The following is an 18,629-nucleotide window of genomic DNA, read 5'->3' on the forward strand; positions in this document are numbered from 1 at the left end:
ACCGCCGTCCACACGGAGTCAGGGGTGAGGATCAAGAGCGCCATCGGTCGCGGCGGCTACGTCAAAATATATACCTCAAGGGACTGAGAGCGCACACACCATGAAATGGGTGTTTCTGATGAGTGGGATTACGGCGACCACCCGACAACCATTTTGACCCGAAAGCGTTTCCGGTGGTGGCGGGGATCAACTTCCGGGATGTGGTGGCGGATAATGTGACGATGCGGGCAAGATGGAGGGAATCTCCGGCCACCCCTACACCGGAGTCTGCATGGCTAACGTCACCATAGGGATGGCAAAGAACGGCAAGAAGCCGCGTGGAATTGTTCTAATATTCAAGGAGTGGCCAGTGGGTGGGTTCCTCCGCCATGCCCTTGTTGCATATTCAGGGCCCAGTGAAGCCTGGAATGTGCGATTTGCCTCCCAAAAAACTTGAAATTCACAACATGGAGGAGATGGAGTTTCAGAATTAGTGTTATAATGGACTCCACTACTGATAGATCAGATGTACTTCAATTCCAAATTAAAATGCCCTCTCAACTATATAATAATATAATAAAAGCTTTGCAATTACACGTCACTCAAGTATGTACTATGTAGAGATAAATACACACACATATATATACCTCTCATATTGTTGGGCTTACACATCAGTGGTATTTATCTACCGAATGCACACTTTGAGTAGTAGTTGTAATTTTTATTTTTTATTTTGAAAAGAATTAGTAAAATAAAATTGATATTTTAAATGGTTATTTTGAGTGAGGTCCACTTTCGATTTAGGTTGGGTAAAATTTGATTTGGATTCTCCTGTTGAGATGATGAATTTGATAAATTATAGTTCAAAATAAATAATGAGTAAATAAGAAATTAATTCGTAAATTGTATTGAAGTTAGAAAGATACGTTTGCGAAGCCTTTAGAGTTTTAAGTAGCATTTGTCTGAAAGAAACACGAGTAGTTTGCAGTAGTATAAATACAATACAACTTTTAACCTCGTCTTAAGATCTTAATCATCAAAGAATCATGATTACGAGGAGATAAACTAACTTATTAGGTTGTCCATAACTGACAGTCTCAAATCACGAACGTATGCCAATAGGTTGCTTCCATTGGAGTTGAACTTGAGACGTTGTAGTTATCAAATACGAAGCCAACAATTTGACCAACTTAATTGAGTTACCTTCTTCGAATTAATTTTTAAAGAGTTTGAACTGTATAACATAGAAATTAAGGGGCCGTTTACTAACTGGAAATTTCTGAAAATTTTCGTAAACTGCAAAATAGAAAACAGAAAACATGTTTACTAACACAGTTTTCCATTTTGAAAACTGAAAATAATTTCTGGAAAACTAAAAACACTTAAAAACTGTTTTCGAAATGGAAAACAGAATCATCTATCATCTATTTAGTTATATGTCACTATAACCACATTAGTATGACTACATTCATTATCATCTTATTTTAATTATCACTATCTTTTATCTTTTTTACTTACTTTACTTATTTAAACATAATCTATTTGCTTACACTTTAAAGTTAGACATTATTTACATTATCAAAATTAAGAATTAAACTCTATATAATGTTTTAGATTTTGATTGAACTCAATAGATTATTAATTCAAATTTTTTAATTATGTTACATCATAATACAAGTTCGGTCTGGATGCTGTTCTGGTGTGCCGGTGATCCTGACGAAGACTATTCAGGTTAGCCCATGAAAGAAGGTGTTGAGGCAGGGAATGCTGGATGCTGTTCCGGAGGATGCGGAAATCTTGAAGGATCAAAGTAGTGTTAATGGATTGGTTCTACAACGTAAAACACCGGTATTGCAACCTCATACTTGTCTTATTATCTCATTTTGGCTCTTCCTTTTCTTCTATATAGGAATGTGGTTGTGTTAATCTTTAGGTGTTTTAGTGATTTCCAATTTCCAATGGTGTAACTTAACTATTTTGTTGGTATGTGAAAAAGCACGTGAGTCTTGAATGCAAGATTTATCTTTATGCACTTTAATTTTATTTCAGTTATAAAGCTTAACTAGATGCAAACATACTCCAGATATAATAACGAACATAAAAAATAGCAGTAAAAGAAAGCATGCATCAGGATATGTTCACGCAGTTCGGAGTCTCACTCTTACGTCTGCGAGGCCACTCACATCAACCCAAATCCACTATGATAAAAACGGAGTACAAGAGGAGAGTTAATTACACACTATAGTATAACCTATAACTACTCCAGAACCTACTCCAGTGGATCCGATGTGCAGGCGATCTTCATTGCTTCATGATCTGATTACAAGCCATTCTTCACACTCAACAGTACAGTATAAATTTGGTATAGATGAACCAAGACTTTTAGAGTAAAACAATATGAAAGAGTGCGTAAGTGAATGCTAATCAAAGTAGCATTTTATATAGGTAGAAAAGGATCCTTTGATCCTCAAAACAAGCACTCTTCCCATCCTTGATTTTAGCTGCTCTAGTAGATCTAGATCTCCCCTTTGATAGGGTCTTGAATAAATAATTTGAATAAGCTTCATACCTCCTGGATTACTTTCTTGCGCTGATCTAGTCAACTACTCCAGACGTTATGACTAATCCAGCAACTAATCCAGAACTACTTTGACAACTAATCTAAGCCAATATCAAGAGGTTTAAAGTGGCAACATATTTACACTTACAATCCCCCCCTTTGGCTATTAGTTGACAAAACTACCAAAAATATATCATCGGCTTTAAAAGACAAAATAATTGCCAGATGAATAAAAGATATAATTGATAAGCGGATTAGTCACTAGTCAAGAGTAGCTAGACACACACCCTTCTTAGACTTAACCAATGTTGTGCCAGAGAATTCATACACAATTAAAGCATAAAGCACATAGAAAATTAAAAACACAAAGAGACACAGAGCACATATATTTCACATAAGGTAACTGCGTAGCATTTATCACAGAGTCAAGGCAAAACACGCAACAACTTAACACATAACTACACATAGTTTAGAAGCAAAAAGAAATAGAGCACACCACATTATTCACTGGCACTTATGGTAAGTTAAAAAACGCACTCCCTCTTACTACGTGCACTCCCCCTTTTTGTCAAGCTAATGGACAAAGAGCAGCATCAGGACTGGGTGGAGGAGGAGGAGGTCTCCAAGGCTTCATCATCACCAGCAGGAGCAGCAGTAGAAGCATCTTCAAGAGAGGCAATGTGTCGATTTGTGCGAAGCAGCTGGCCTCGACAGTAGAGATGGAAGACTGAAGAACAAGAGATGCATCCTTCATGGTAGCAATGTGTGAAGAGAGAAAAGTGACTTGCTGTCGAAGAACAGCCAGTGTCGAAGCAGAATCAGTAGCAGAAGCAGTCGGTGTAGAGTCTATGCCTGTCGCTGGAGGATCAGCTAGAGCAGGAGCAGGTGGAACTGAGGAGAGAGTGGCCCGATCATCATAGTGAGACGTTTGGAAGATGCGAGAGTCCATAGAGGTCTTGTGAGTGATATGGCAGAGCTCTTCGTTAGAATAGAGTCGTAGACCTTTGTTGTAGAATCCCGGTGATAAGACATAGAAACGGGAGATGAATCTTGGCTTCCTTCTTCTTAGCAAAACTCATAATGTGGTGATAAATGAGATGGCCAAGATCAATGGGCAGTTGATGTCTGACTTTGTATAACAGAGAAAGCCATCTTCTTAGTAACAGTGTGCACAGAGACATTGGGAATCCAGTTACTTGATGCTAGGCGAAACAGAACAGAGTATACGACAGTAAGGACATTCAAAGGAAGACCATCTTTCGGCCAAACAGTAACCTCATTGTGAGCAAGATGCGAAGCGAGAAAATCCCCAGCAGGCTCAAACAGATCATCACAAGCATCACACTGAAAATAAGCATTTATAATAGAGGGACTGAAATCATACCAAACATCCCTCAAGAAAACCTGATGATGTGGAGAAACCGGTAGGAGAGAATCAGATTGGAGATTTGCATAGAATTCCGGGATTAGCCAAGCAGAGTAAGCTCCCACATTCTGAATAGTCTGAAGAAGATTTTGAGCACGAAGGAGAGGAATGATGTTGCACGTGCGGATGAGATACTCAATACTGAAATTCTTCTCAACAAGGATGTCACGATTCGAATGTTGTTGCCATAGGGATTCCATAGCAGGGGAGAGCAGAATAGGCCTGAACATAGTCTCCTGGGATACTTTAGAGGACTTGGTCTTGGAAGATGCGGCTGGCTTTGAAGCAGGAGCAGAAGCTGGAGGAGGAGCTGGAGTAGACACGCCAGTTCTCGATCGTGTTCGTAGAGAAGGACCTGTAGGACGATGTTCAGAACGCTTGCTAGGACGAGATTCAAAGACGAATTCAATATCATCGGAAAGATTAATCTTTCTCTTAGGCACTGGAGCTGGAACAGGAGCAGCCGGAGCTTCATCTAGATCAGTGATTTTGGCCTCCCCTTTGGCTTTCGATGTGGCAAAAGGTACAGTTATCACTGGACAGTCCTTTGTGCACGGGCAGAGTTTGGCATATTAGCAATGATGTCCGACATAATGGCTGCTTGAACGGAGGGAATCTCAAGCTCAGAGACTATGTCATGAATTGACACCTCAACGTCCTCCGGAATAGAGCCTAGAGCAGAGGCAGGATCAGTAGTAGCTGGATCTGAGGCTGGAGCAGCTGCTGGAGTAGAAGCCGTAGCAGTGACTGGATCATGTGAGTGCTCAGCCATTGTGGGATTGGCCTCGTCTGAGCGTTGTGGTAAGGAACCTGTGAAAGCAATTGTAGACAGAGGCACAAGACACAGACCGGCAGAGGGATCCTAATACGCAAAACATAGTAACAACACAGCAATAAACGCGAATTAGAACAACCAAGGCAATAAACGCGAATTAGACACAACCAAGGCAATAAACACGAATTAGAACATAAATATGTGATGCATGCCTAGATAAAAGCAATAAGTAATTGCTTCCTAAGAGGATAGAAAATTCAAACCATAGATTGAGCTCGTAACTGTCGAGCCGAAGCTCTGCCTGAAGATCCTCTTCGTCGAACACTTCATCAAGCGGCCATGGATCATCTGTGATGCCCGAAACTTTGGCAAAGATCTCTTTGAGTCTCTCACTGATAATTCCTCCATTAGAGATGGGCGTCGAAGCAGCGTCGCAAGCAACGGCGTGAGGAGAGATCCGAAATCGGAGCTGTGCCCCGAAGGATTTGGCGATAAAGATCCAATCGCTCATCTTCAGTAAGGTAAAATAGGAAAGGGTTAAGATCAGAATGGCTAGCCATGTGTGAGATAGGAGATTCTGGATCGATTTGGTAGAAGATTTAGTCTAGGATTCGAATTTTAGAAGGAAAGATTTAGAAGATTTTAAAGGAAAGTGGGAGTGAATTAGGGATTGGATTCTAAAACAATGGGGAAGAAGGTGGTGGTGTATAAAAGCCAGGAGAGAGAAAGAATTAATAAATAAAATAAGACATATAGTGCGGTCAAAGAGACTTATTTTCCGGTCTGGAGTACTGACTGGAGTAGAGAGCGGATATGGAGGATTTTCTGGATTAACCTGAAATGGGAAAACAAAAACACAAAACAAAGAAACACAAAAAAACTTTATTTTTCCAAAAAAAACTTAGATGGAAAACCTGCACACTCCGAGAGCAGCCTGAAGTATTCAAATCTTGTGTTATCCTGGGTTTTGTAAATAGATCAGCTAGATTTTTCTCCGTTGAAATGTACTCCAGGTTGATCTCCTTGTCTTCTACCAGTTCTCTTATGAAATGATGTCGTATTTCAATATGTTTAGTTCGGGAATGTTGAACTGGATTCTTTGAGATGTTGATGGCACTGGTATTGTCACAATAGAGTGTCATGTACTTTTGATGTAAACTATAATCGTGAAGCATTTGTCTCATCCATAGAGCTGCGTACAACAACTACCAGCTGCTATATATTCAGCTTCAGCTGTGCTGAGAGATATCGAATTTTGTTTCTTACTTAGCCAGGCAACTAAGTTTTTCCAAAGAGAAACACCCACCAGAGGTGCTTTTGCGATCATCTGCATTTCCGACCCAGTCGGCATCACTGTATCCTACAAGATCCAAGTTAGTATCATTCGAAACCAAATGCCGTAATTGAGAGTACCTTTGACGTATTTAATTATTCTTTTCAACGGCTTTGAGATGTGATTCTTTTGGGGCAGCTTGAAATCTGGCACATATTCCAACACTCAACATAATTTCTGGACGACTTGCTGTTAGGTATAGTAGACTTCCGATCGTGCTCCTATATAGAGTAGGATCAATTGGCTTTTCTGATTCATCTTTGCTTAATTTTGTAGTAGTAGATATTGGCGTTCGTGCTTCTTTAGCTGACTCAAGTCCGAACTTCGTTAGAAGTCCTTTTGCATATTTCTCCTGAGATATAAATATACCTTCATTGGTCTGTTGAACCTGTAGTCCTAAGAAAATAGGTTAGTTCACACGATCATACTCATTTCAAATTCCTGTTGCATGACTTGAACCAGTTGATTTGTAGCACCTGTTTGGGTGGAACCAAAGATAATATCGTCAACATAAACCTGAGCAATTGTAATATGTTTGCCTGACCTTTTTGATAAATAAGGTTTTGTCGACTCCCCCTCGGTTGTAGCCGTGCTGGAGAAGATACTGGGATAGTCTTTCATACCAGGCCCTTGGAGCTTGTTTTAGGCCATATAGAGCCTTGTCCAGTTTGTAAACATGGTCAGGATGATGAGGGTCTTCGAAGCCTTTAGGTTGAGCAACATATATATCTTTGGATAAATATCCATTTAGAAAAGCCATTTTGACATCCATCTGAAACAACTTTATTCTAGAGCACACGCTATACATAGTAAAAGGCGAATAGATTCTAGGAGTGCACAGGTGCAAACGTCTCTTCGTAGTCGATACCTTCAATTTGAGAGTAGCCTTGTGCAACCAGTCTTGCTTTGTTGCGAGCAATATTTCCAGCTGAATCGGTCTTGTTGCGAAAGATCCACTTTGTTCCTACAACATTTACACCTTCAGGTTTAGGGACAAGATTCCATACCTTGTTACGTTCAAATTGTCCGAGTTCTTCCTGCATGGCTTTAATCCAGAGTTCATCAGATAGAGCTTCTTTGACCGTCTTGGGTTCAATCTTTGACGTGTAACACGTATACCCTGCAAGCTCAAGGTAATTTCGCTTAATACCTCTAGTTCGTACTCCAGAGGATGGATCTCCTATGATGTTTTGAGTTGGATGATATTTGTGAGTTCGGATAGCCACTTCGAGTGCTCCAGCATCTGGTTCTGGACCAGGTTCTGGACTAGGAGATGGAGGAGTCGGAGTAGGATCTGATGACGCAGTTTCAGGAGGTTCTGGATCATTTTTGTCGGATTCTGGAGTAGCTTCGGAGTCAGAGACTCTTATAACCTCAGTTATTTCATCTGGTTGATCATCAACAACCACATTTGCTGATTCCATGATGGATTTTGTGACTTTGTTGTAGACACGGTAGGCATGACTATTCGTTGAGTACCCAAGAAAATACCCTTCATCACTTTTAGGCTCGAATTTTCCAGTTGGGTTTCAGTCCTTCAAGATAAAACACCGTGAGCCAAAAATATGAAAGTAGTTAATATTAGGCTTCTTACCTTTCCATATTTCATACGGAGTGTGATGTCGTAGATATACTCGGTTTATCGTGTGACACGCAGTACTTACTACTTCAGCCCAAAATATCTGAGCCAAATCTTTTGCATTGAGTAGAACCCGAGCCATCTCTTGAATCGTCCAATTCTTCCTTTCAACAACGCCGTTTTGTTGTGGCGTTTTAGGTGCTGAATATTCATGGAAGATACCAACCGATGCACACCAATCATTAAACACTTGATTGTCGAATTCACGTCCATGATCACTTTTGATGCATATGACTCATCTTTTTCTTTTTGGAGCTTTAGGGCCAGAGCTTTGAAGGCTTCGAAAGTTTCTGACTTTTCCCTGAGAAAACTGACCCACGAAAACCGAGAAAAATTGTCAACACAAACTAAAATGTACCTTTTACCTCCAATGCTTTCTGTTCGGGTAGGACCAATGAGGTCCATGTGAATGAGTTCCAAGCAGTGTGTGGTATTGATCATATTTTGAGAGGTATGCGCTGCTCTAGTTTGTTTTCCAGCTTGACAGGCACTGCATACTCCAGCTGTTTCTACCTTGATGTTAGGTAGGCCTCGTACACCCTCAATCTTGATTAGTTTTTCAAGTGAGCGATAATTTAAGTGACCTAATTTTTGATGCCATAGTTTTGATTCTTTTACGCTTGACCTGTAACAGAAAGAATCGTTAGTAAGTATATAGCAATTATCAGAAGATCATTTACCTTCCATGACACAGTTCTTTTGGTAGTCTGTGACATTGCAGCTGTCTTTTGTAAAGTAGACTTTCCATTCCTGGTCACATAATTGGCTGATGCTTATCAGATTTGCGTGCAGACCTTCCACTAAGAGAACTTGTTTGAGTTTGGGTAGACCTGTGATATTTAGAGTACCAATTCCAGTGATCTTTCCCTTAACTCCATCGCCGAAAGTTACTTCTCCAGTACTTCCCTTTATATTGTTTAGGAACTTAGCATCACCCGTCATATGACGCGAACATCCACTATCAAAGTACCATCTCTCTTTTCTATTAGTACTCGTAGAGTGGAAAGGAACGTGGCAGACAAAGTCACTTTTCTTCACCCAAATTTTCTTGACAAACAGGGTGATAGACTTGTTGGTGTACTTCTCAAGACGTTGGTCTTTGTAGAAGTAGAAGCACTCCGGTTTTGTATGTCCGGTACCCTGCAGTAATGACATATAGGATTATACAATCTAACCTTGCTTGCTTTTTTACTTGGAGCAAATTTGACTTGACGTTGAGCTGTACTAGTTTCTGGACTATCTTGATCTGCTCCAGAGACTGAGTCAGGGCCTGAGGCTTTGACGAAAATTGTAGTAGCTTTATCCTTTCCTCCAGAGTATCCTAACCCATATTTTGTAGATGTCTTTCGACCAGAATCCAAAATTTGGTCTAAGGTGGATGTGTTGTCCATCATTTTTATCTTGCGTTTGAGTTGCTCTAGTTCCTTTTTGAGTTCTTCCAGCTCATGTTTGAGATTTTCTTCTTTCTTATGACTGTCTTGAATGATGCTGTCCTGTCAGATATTTTAGATAGATACACTTTTTTGGCATTTTCTAGAATGCTAACTTGACTAGACAGAGATATATTAACTTTTACAAGAATTTCCCATTTTGCATACAATTTTTTATATTCTACTTCAAAAGAAGGTGCAGGTAAATCTTGATCTTTTGATGACACATACTCTTCAATTTCTGATTCTTCGCCAGTTGTAAAGTCAGGTACTGTAGTTGTAAAGGCTGTGAAGGCAACAAAGTTTCCAGAGATCTCATCTGGATCAAATCCTGGATCAGTTTCTGGTTGATCATCATCACTCCAGGTAAGGGCAACTTTCATCGACTTCTTCCTTCTTAGGTAGGTGGGACATTCAGCCTGCACATTGCCATACCCTTCATATTCATAACATTTGATCCCTTTGCCTCCGGTTTTGTCTTTGGATTGAGAGTTTCTAGATGCACATGATCGTTGGTTGGACGATTTTGATTTTTGATTGTTTCGAATAGCACTCGTCCCCGATCCTCTTTGACCTTGAAGCTTGCCAAATTTTCCATTTTGTCGTTGTTTTACCTGTTGCAACAATTTAGAAAAACCTTTAGTTAAGAAGATTACTGGATCGACTTACCTCATCTGGATCAGAAACTATTCCAGCTTCTTCGACAGTAAAGGCTACGATTTTTCCTTTTGTTTCAGGTCCTCCTAAGATTTCCATCTCATAGGTTTGTAGACTTCCCATTAATTGTTGTACCATTTTCTTTTCCCATCCATCGTGCTCCTGAATAGCTGTAACTTTCATACGAAATCTTGGAGGGAGTGAGCGAAGAATCTTTTTGACAAGTCTTTCTTGAGTGATTGGCTCGCCTAAGATGCTTGCCCTATTGGCTAGTTCTTGCACCCGGCATGAAAATCCACTATAGTTTCATCATCTTTCATCTTTAGATCTTCAAAGTGTATTTGAACCATTTGTAGTTTGGATTGTTTAACCGATGCGGTTCCTTCATAGGTTGTTTCGAAGGCATCCCAAGCTTCTTTTGCTGAATCTCACCCTGCAACAATGGTAAATTGACTCTCATGCATTAAAGAAAAAATAGTATCTAACGCTTTATGATTGTAGCTTGCGGTAGTCATCTCAGTCTCTGTCCATTCTGCCTCTGGTTTGAGGACTGGAGGATCTCCTGTATTGTCTCCATCTTTGGTAGGATGAGACCAACCAGTAAGAACAGCCCTCCAGACCCTCTCTGCTTGAGCTCGTAGATGCATTTTGGTGCGGGCCTTCCAGTACGCATAGTTGTCACCTGTTAGTTCAGGAGGTGCTCTATGTCGTTCCATTCTGTAAGACTCAATGCACAATGAGCAAAAAGTAAACTAGATAAACAGAAAAACAGACAGACACTGAGATCTTGAGTTCAAAAAACACGTGATCGCCAGATCGGTTAGACTAATAATTTAAGTCCCCGAGCTCTGATACCAATTGAAAAAGCACGTGAGTCTTGAATGCAAGATTTATCTTTATGCACTTTAATTTTATTTCAATTATAAATCTGGACTAGATGCAAACATACTCCAGATATAATAACGAACATAAAATAAATAGCAGTAAAAGAAAGCATGCACCAGGATATGTTCACGCAGTTCGGAGCCTCACTCCTATGTCTGCGGGGCCACTCACATCAACCCAAATCCACTATGATAAAAACGGAGTACAAGAGGAGAGTTAATTACACACTACAGTATAACCTATAACTACTCCAGAACCTACTCCAGTGGATCCGATGTGCAGGCGATCTTCATTGCTTCATGATCTGATTACAAGCCATTCTTCACACTCAATAGTACAGTATAAATTTTGTATAGATGAACCAAGACTTTTCGAGTAAAACAAAATGAAAGAGTGTGTAAGTGAATGGTAAATCAAAGTAGCATTTTATATAGGTAGAAAAGGATCTTTTGATCCTCAAAACAAGCACTCTTCCCATCCTTGATTTCGGCTGCTCCAGTAGATCTAGATCTCCCCTTTGATAGGGTCTTGAATAAATAATTTGAATAAGCTTCATACCTCCTAGATTACTTTCTTGCGCTGATCCAGTCAGCTACTCCAGACGTTATGACTAATCCATCAACTAATCCAGAACTACTTTGACAACTAATCTAAGCCAATATTAAGAGGTTTAAAGGTGCAACGTATTTACACTTACAGTATGCAAATGCTTGGCAGTCTAATAATACTAGAGAAATAATTATTATCAATCCTTTGGGGTAATATCTTACAGGATACTAGTATGCTGGTTTCTTACAGTATTTATGTTTCTCTCACAATCTCATATTTTAATGATGAAGTACTGGATACATAAGCATTTTTAATATTTTGTTTATTAATCACAAAGATAAAAGAATAAAACTGGAGGGGGGCACAAGTCCTTTCCTCCTTGCTTATGAGTTGATGAGGCATTCTCATCCCTATCCTATGTAAACCAGACATAGGCACAGCTTAGTAAAGCAACAAATAAGGATGACTTTCCTTAAAAGGAAGTCTAAAACCTTCTGAATCTGAGGGGTTATAACCACCTTTTTACATTCAATTAGTTGACGAACCTACCAAGAAATAACTTTGCCCTTTCCTTTCTTTTATGCTTATCTCGGTAGGCACAGTGAGAGGTTTTTATGATAAATGCCATTTTAGATGAGAAAGCTGTACATGGGTCATATTATGACGGAATGTACCTTGGGCAATTGTCCTGGTTTAATGCTGGCTTGAGGGTTGGCATTGGTATTGGTGTAGGACTTGTTATGCAATCTTATCAAGCAACCACCAGGAACCTACGAAGGAAGTTTTTCTAGATCTGCTGCTTTATATCCCATCCAGATTGGAATTGTAAACCTTTTTTGAGTATTAGCAAGCATCAAAGTGGCTCTGAGGACATGTTTCAGAAGATTGGAAATGTGATCATTTTGACAGCTGTTCAAGTCTTCAACCTTATATTGTAAGTTGGCTATAGTGAAAGGATAGTAGTGGGCTTGTTTAAAGTGTATGTAGTTGAGCATTTGTGTAAATATTTGCTTGTTAGTGGCTGCTTTCTCTTGTGATTGGGTTTGCATAGTTTACATTTGTCATTCAATTTTTCCCTTAAAAAAATGATTAGAAGCTAGTTCACATTGTTGTATATTAGTCTTTTTTCAAAGTGTAGTTGAGTTACAAGCCTAGTACTAGTAGTTGTAGGTAGGTGATTGATAATTTTGAAGTGAAAATAGCAACGCAGTTATATGTCTCACCAATTACCATCTTTCATATCATCTTATTGCATGTGGAGAGGAAAAACTATAGGGATCAAACATTCACAGATTATTTGGTTGGATGTAGTTGTAATTTTTTTGGCTTGCACAATTTACGTTTGGTTCCCTCATTTTGTTGAATTACAATTCCTACATGGCTACATCCCCCTTATGAATTACAATTCCACATTAAATGGAGAAGAAAAACACTAATTTGAAAATTTTACCCTTAGTTCATTATTAATGTATTAAAATTCATTTTTAGATATCATATCAAATAATGAATTTTCAATACACTAAAAAATTAGGGGTGACCACGGTTCGGTGTGAACCAGAGGTTCGAACCGTAACCGGAACCGAACTGGAATCGTTCGTATGGTTCCGGTTCCTAACCGGAACCTAAGGTTTGTGAAATAAAGGAACCGAAACCGTCAGTTCCGGTTCCAAACCGTAAAAAAAGAAATTAAATTAAATTGATGGCTGCAGGCCGTAGGCGTGCAGCATACTGCCTCATTGCTGCATTGGGCAGTGGCGCAAAGAGGCAAAGACCAAACTTTGTTCTTTGCCTCTTTAGCTTCTTTTTTTTTTTTTTTTTTTTTTTTTTTTTTTTTTTTTTTTTTTAAATATAAAATCCGGTTAGAACCGGCGGTTCTAACTAGAACGTCGGTTCATAAACCAAAATCGGACCGGACTCCGTTTCGATTTGTCCATTTACGGAACCGGAACCACGATCACCCCTACCATTCCTCCCATCAATATTGTTCTCAATAATAATAATAATAATAATAATAATAATAATAATAATAATAATTATTATTATTATTATTATTATTATTATTATTATTATTATTATTATTATTATTATTATTATTGTTATTGTTATTGTTATTGTTATTGTTATTGTTATTGTTATTGTTATTATTATTATTATTGTTATTATTATTATTATTATTATTATTGATGGGGTGAGAACCCCTTGGGCTCGGGCTCAAGAAGAAAATAGATAAAGCCCAGACGAAGAAGAGAAGCCCAAGAAGAAAATGGAGCAAGCCCAAAAGAGATACGAGCCAAAACGAGGAGTCGGCTCAACCCGGGGGTCGACCCGGAAGTCGGCACGGGTAGGAGGTCGGCCTAAACTAGCCGTTAGCCCATTTACTACCCTATTATTAACCAACTTATTATCCATTAAACGTCATATTATAACCTCTCAACCCATTATTCCCCATTACTACCAATTCATTGCCTATTCAAATTACCTCATCCTAACCCCCAACTTAATATTCATAACCAACCCATTAATAGCATATTTAATACCCATTATTTCCCTAATGGTTAGTCACCCAAACGACTACTTCTTATTGCTATAAAAGACAAAGAGAACACAAGGAGAAGGGGGCAACCATTCATACATACTACAAGGACTCTTCCACCCACAATGCACAAGGAAGACTCTATCTCTCCTACACACTAGAATACCTCCTACTATTCTTTAATCTCCAAGAGGACCACCCACTCTTCCACCATGCATGAGAGAAGACTATCACTCTTCTAAGAGAAGACTCCACCATTCCTCCTCTCAACAAGAAGGTTTCATTCCACAACATACAAAGAAGACTCCATCACGTTATTCACACATGGGAGGACTCTCCCAAGAAGACCACTCATCTATACACATGGAAGGACTCTTCCACACCATTCCATCACTCTTCCTTCTATTATTCTTGCTATATTATTAGAAACACAACACTTTGTATAGAGAATAGCCATACAACATGTACGATACACAATAAAATAGTGAAGCTTTACTAAAAGGTGCATCCTCCAGCTAAAGGTTGTGTTGGACCTCCTTGGGCCCAAAGACCCTAAAATCATCACTGGCGCCGTCTGTGGGGATCGTGACAAAAAGGTTGCGTTTGCCTCTTTATCTGAGCAATTTCGAAGAGCGTCCGAGAACTATGGACGGAAGATTGAGAAGGTTCACGAAGAACCGTGGACCAAGAAGAGAATTAGAGGAGACTCAAGTAAAGAAGCTGTGCGTTGAGGTCTACAAGAGGTAACCCTTAAATTAGACGTAATATTTAAATTAAAGTACTCGGTAGTTATTAGCAAAGAGTGGTCGGTCCATCACACTGAGGGACTCGGCTGGGGGAATCAAGATGTCGGGACGCCGAATAAATTGTTCCCCCACCACGACCTTAACAGTAGACACCGTGGTCACAGTTGCTTTCTCCGCTTTACTCTTGATTGTGCGAAAGGCTTTGTTTATATTGAGCTAGACAAGCAATATGTCGTTAAAAGAGGCTTGAGAAGGGACTCCCAATATATATCCTAACTGGATGTCTCCAGTTCCAAGAAATGAAATTTCTTAAACTGATATCAGCATCCAAAGTTGTATGTTCCAACCAAGAAAAATCAAGCGTGACACTTGATACAAATCGGTTCCAAGCTGACAGTCAATACGCAGGGAGACAGAACAGACACGACATATACATCTACTAAACGTAGCAATTAAGTATGCAAGAAGAGTGCATGTGTTATTAAGAAGACACATGTGGTGGAAGAGCACGAAGATTAAAAAAAAAAACATAGCGAAAAAGGAAAATTTAAGAAAAATAAGGGGAATTAGAGATTTGCAATCTCAAGGCATATCTACGCAAGGAAATATTGGTATTATGTGGCATTTTTTGAAGAGAAGAAAAAGGTTCCTTTAGAATGGTGGAGCAAATTTTTGAAAGCTACTGGTGCCTGGATGCTTGTGACAATAAAATTTCCAGAATCACTTCAGTACCCTTGGGCGTAGGAATTTTGGCGACCGACTCCACGCGACCATCATCAGCAGCCGGCCATCAGGGTGTAGCACTTGGAGAGATCGTAAGTGCTTGGCCGTGGAGTGCCTATGGTCGACAAACACGTGTTCTGCTGTGGGAATGCGCAATTGGCGGATGGCAAGAAGAAAACGATGGTCAGCCGGCATTCAACTCACGACAACTACTTGAGCCGACTCCGGTTTCATCTTCTTGACTTCTTCAATCTACTATTCTTCTTCTCTTCAACAATGAATATGGTAATTTTTTTTTCATTTGTTTTAAAGCTTTAAATAATTACTTTGTAAATTTGTATTATTATATATTTTGTGGAAGAGTACATTTATTATTAACTCCAATGTTCAAAGTTTCTTTTCTTTAAGTTTATGCTTTTAGTTTTCTTCCATTAATGGCTAATTAACATCAAACTAGTAGAGTAGGAGAAACACATAGAGAATTGAGATTAAATATCTCAATGCCGTAATCTATATACTTATACAATAGAATAATTTCAAACAACAAAAATGAATTTAATTTGGTTGGCAATACCGAAATGTAAAACAGAAGTGAGAAGAAAGAAATAGAAACTGATGTTGTGGAAGACATAATTTAAATAAATGAATTGAATGAGTAATACTATACTAATGAATTTAAAACAAAAATGAATTGAAATATTGTATATTTGTATCCTACAAGTGTTAAAGTGCTTTGTCCTCATTTGTTTTATGTCATTACTTATATGTTTAAATGTTTAATTGACTTGGTTAGTTTAAATATTTAATTGACTTACCAAAATATTAATATTGTGATTAATTGTGAACATAGGAAGATTGAGCTACAATGAAGAAGACACAAAAAATTGATACTTTTTTTAAAAGAAAGAATTCTGAAGATTCATCATCTCAAGTAAATCCATCTACAAGTGTTGATCAATTGAATTCTGAAAGTCGTCCTGGAAAATCTCAAAGAATTGAAATAAATGAGAAGTTTGACATTCAAGCATTAGAACATGATCCGGGATTGCGACTACCAATATGGATGTGCCCCGTTGACAAACGTGATGAAGTTAGGAGAGCCTATATCAAGGCCGACCCATATCAATGTTTGCTTTCAAAGTATCCAAAATCTGGAGAAAAGCGTCCTCGTAGTTTTCAAGCATCTTGGTTTAAATTATTCCCTTCTTGGTTAGAATATTCTCCTAGTAAAGATGCAGCATTTTGTCTACCATGTTATTTATTTCATACTCAAGATAGGCCTTCCGAATTGCATGCTTTTACTACCAATGGTTTTCGCTCATGGAAGAAAGTTAGAGATGGAAAAAATTGCTCATTTTTAGCACATATTGGAAAAGATCTCACCTCCCCTCATCGAAATGCCGAGAAAGCTTGCGCAGATCTCATGAACCAACAATCACACATTGCACAACATATTGAGAAATTCACATCTCAAGAGGTAGTTGAAAATAGACTTCGTTTGAGAACTTCAATTGAGGCAACGAGATGACTTGCATTTCATGGATGTTCTTTTAGAGGTGATGATGAGTCAATAACATCAACAAATCGTGGAAACTTTTTAGAGTTATTGAGTTTCATTGATTCTTTTAATGATGAAGTAACAAAAGTTCTTGATAAAGCTCCACGAAATGCAACATATACATCATCAACAATACAAAAACAAATTTTGTAAGTGTTGGCAACTAAAGTAAAAAGTGCTATCCGAGAAGAAATTGGTGATGCAAAATTTTGTATCATTGTTGATGAAGCTCGAGATGAATCAAAGAAGGAACAAATTTCAATTGTCTTGAGAGTTGTTGATAGAGATGGCTTTATACAAGAGCGATTCATTGGAGTTGTTCATGTTAGAGACACTATTGCATCAACATTGAAAGAAGGTATCTTTTCTATCTTATCTCGTCATAATCTTGATGTTCAAAATATTCGAGGACAAGGTTATGATGGTGCAAGCAACATGCGTGGAGAGTGGAATGGATTGAAAGCTTTAATCTTGGATAAATGTCCTTATGCTTATTATGTTCATTGTTTTGCACATCGACTGCAATTGCCATTAGTAGCTTCATCAAAAGAAGTCATCCCTGTCCATCACTTTTTCACTAAGTTGAACTCCATTATTAATGTTGTTGGGGCTTCATGTAAGCGCAATGACAAGTTGAAAGCTGCTCATGCCTCAAATATTGCTCATTTGCTTAGTATCGATGAGCTTGAAAGTGGAATGGGTCTTAACCAAATTGGTTCTTCTTTACAAAGGCCCGGTGATACTCGTTGGAGCTCTCATTTGAAATCCATATCAAGTTTGATGAGAATGTTTAGTGCAACATGTGAAGTTTTACTTAATATTATTGAAGATGGAACTACACCTACTCACCGTGGAGATGCCGATGTAGCTTATGAGGTAATGACTTCTTTTGAATTTGTATTCATTATGCACCTCATGAGAAAAGTTCTAGAGATTTCTAATATGCTTTGCCAAGCTTTGCAACTCCAATCTCAAGATATATTGAATGCAATGCATCTTGTGACATTTACTAAATTGCTTATTCAAAAATTAAGAGATAGTGGATGGGATGAATTAGTTTCAAGTGTGAAGTCTTTTTGTGAAAATGTCAATATAAGTGTGCCAGATTTTGATGCTCAATATATTGCAAGAAGAGGAAGGGCTAGGAATCAACAAGATGAATTAACAGTTGGACATCATTACAAAGTTGATATTTTTAATGCGGTGATTGATTCTCAGTTGCAAGAGTTGAACAATAGGTTTGATGATAAAACAATGGAGTTAATTGTTCTGAGTTCATCCCTAGATCCAAAAGAAATGCGTATATCATTCAGAATTGATGACATTTGCAAGTTGGTAGAGAAATTTTACCCACAAGACTTTGCATATTATGAGATTTTGCAATTAAGAATGCAACTTGAACATTTTGAACATGTGCAACAACTTCCTGATTTTAGAGAACTAGAAAGTATTTCTGATCTCTGTCAATGGATGGTGAAAACTAGAAAATTGGACATATATCCTCTTGTGTTCAGAATAGTAACTCTCATTCTCCACGCTTCCCGTATCTACAGCTACTACAGAACGATCTTTTTCTGCCATGAAAATAGTCAAGACTACACTTCGTAACAAGATGGATGATCAATTTCTCAATGATTGTTTGTTAGTGTACATTGAAAAGCAAATTGCAAAACAATTTATTATAGATTCAATTATAGATGATTTTCGTGATATGTAAGAGAGACGTTCTAAATTTTAGTATATTTGTAATGTAATGATATATTTTGAGTATATTAAATGATTATTAATGTATTTAGTTGTTCACTCTTAAATCGTTATTGCCCCCCCCCCCCCCCC

The 18,629-nt window shown here is 38.4% G+C and overlaps 1 protein-coding gene across 1 annotated transcript; it reads left to right on the forward strand.

Moving 5' to 3' along the window:
- The first annotated feature begins 15,168 nt into the window (after positions 1-15,168).
- Positions 15,169-18,401, forward strand: LOC109183893 (zinc finger MYM-type protein 1-like). The gene is made up of 2 exons (XM_019333924.1): positions 15,169-15,418; positions 16,948-18,401. The coding sequence occupies exons 1-2, from the start codon at positions 15,169-15,171 to the stop codon at positions 18,399-18,401; spliced, it is 1,704 nt and encodes a 567-aa protein (XP_019189469.1).
- The last annotated feature ends 228 nt before the right edge of the window (positions 18,402-18,629 follow it).

The sequence above is a fragment of the Ipomoea nil genome, unplaced genomic scaffold (genome assembly GCF_001879475.1).
Source record: "Ipomoea nil cultivar Tokyo-kokei standard unplaced genomic scaffold, Asagao_1.1 scaffold1199, whole genome shotgun sequence".
NCBI classification, from domain to species: Eukaryota; Viridiplantae; Streptophyta; class Magnoliopsida; order Solanales; family Convolvulaceae; genus Ipomoea; species Ipomoea nil.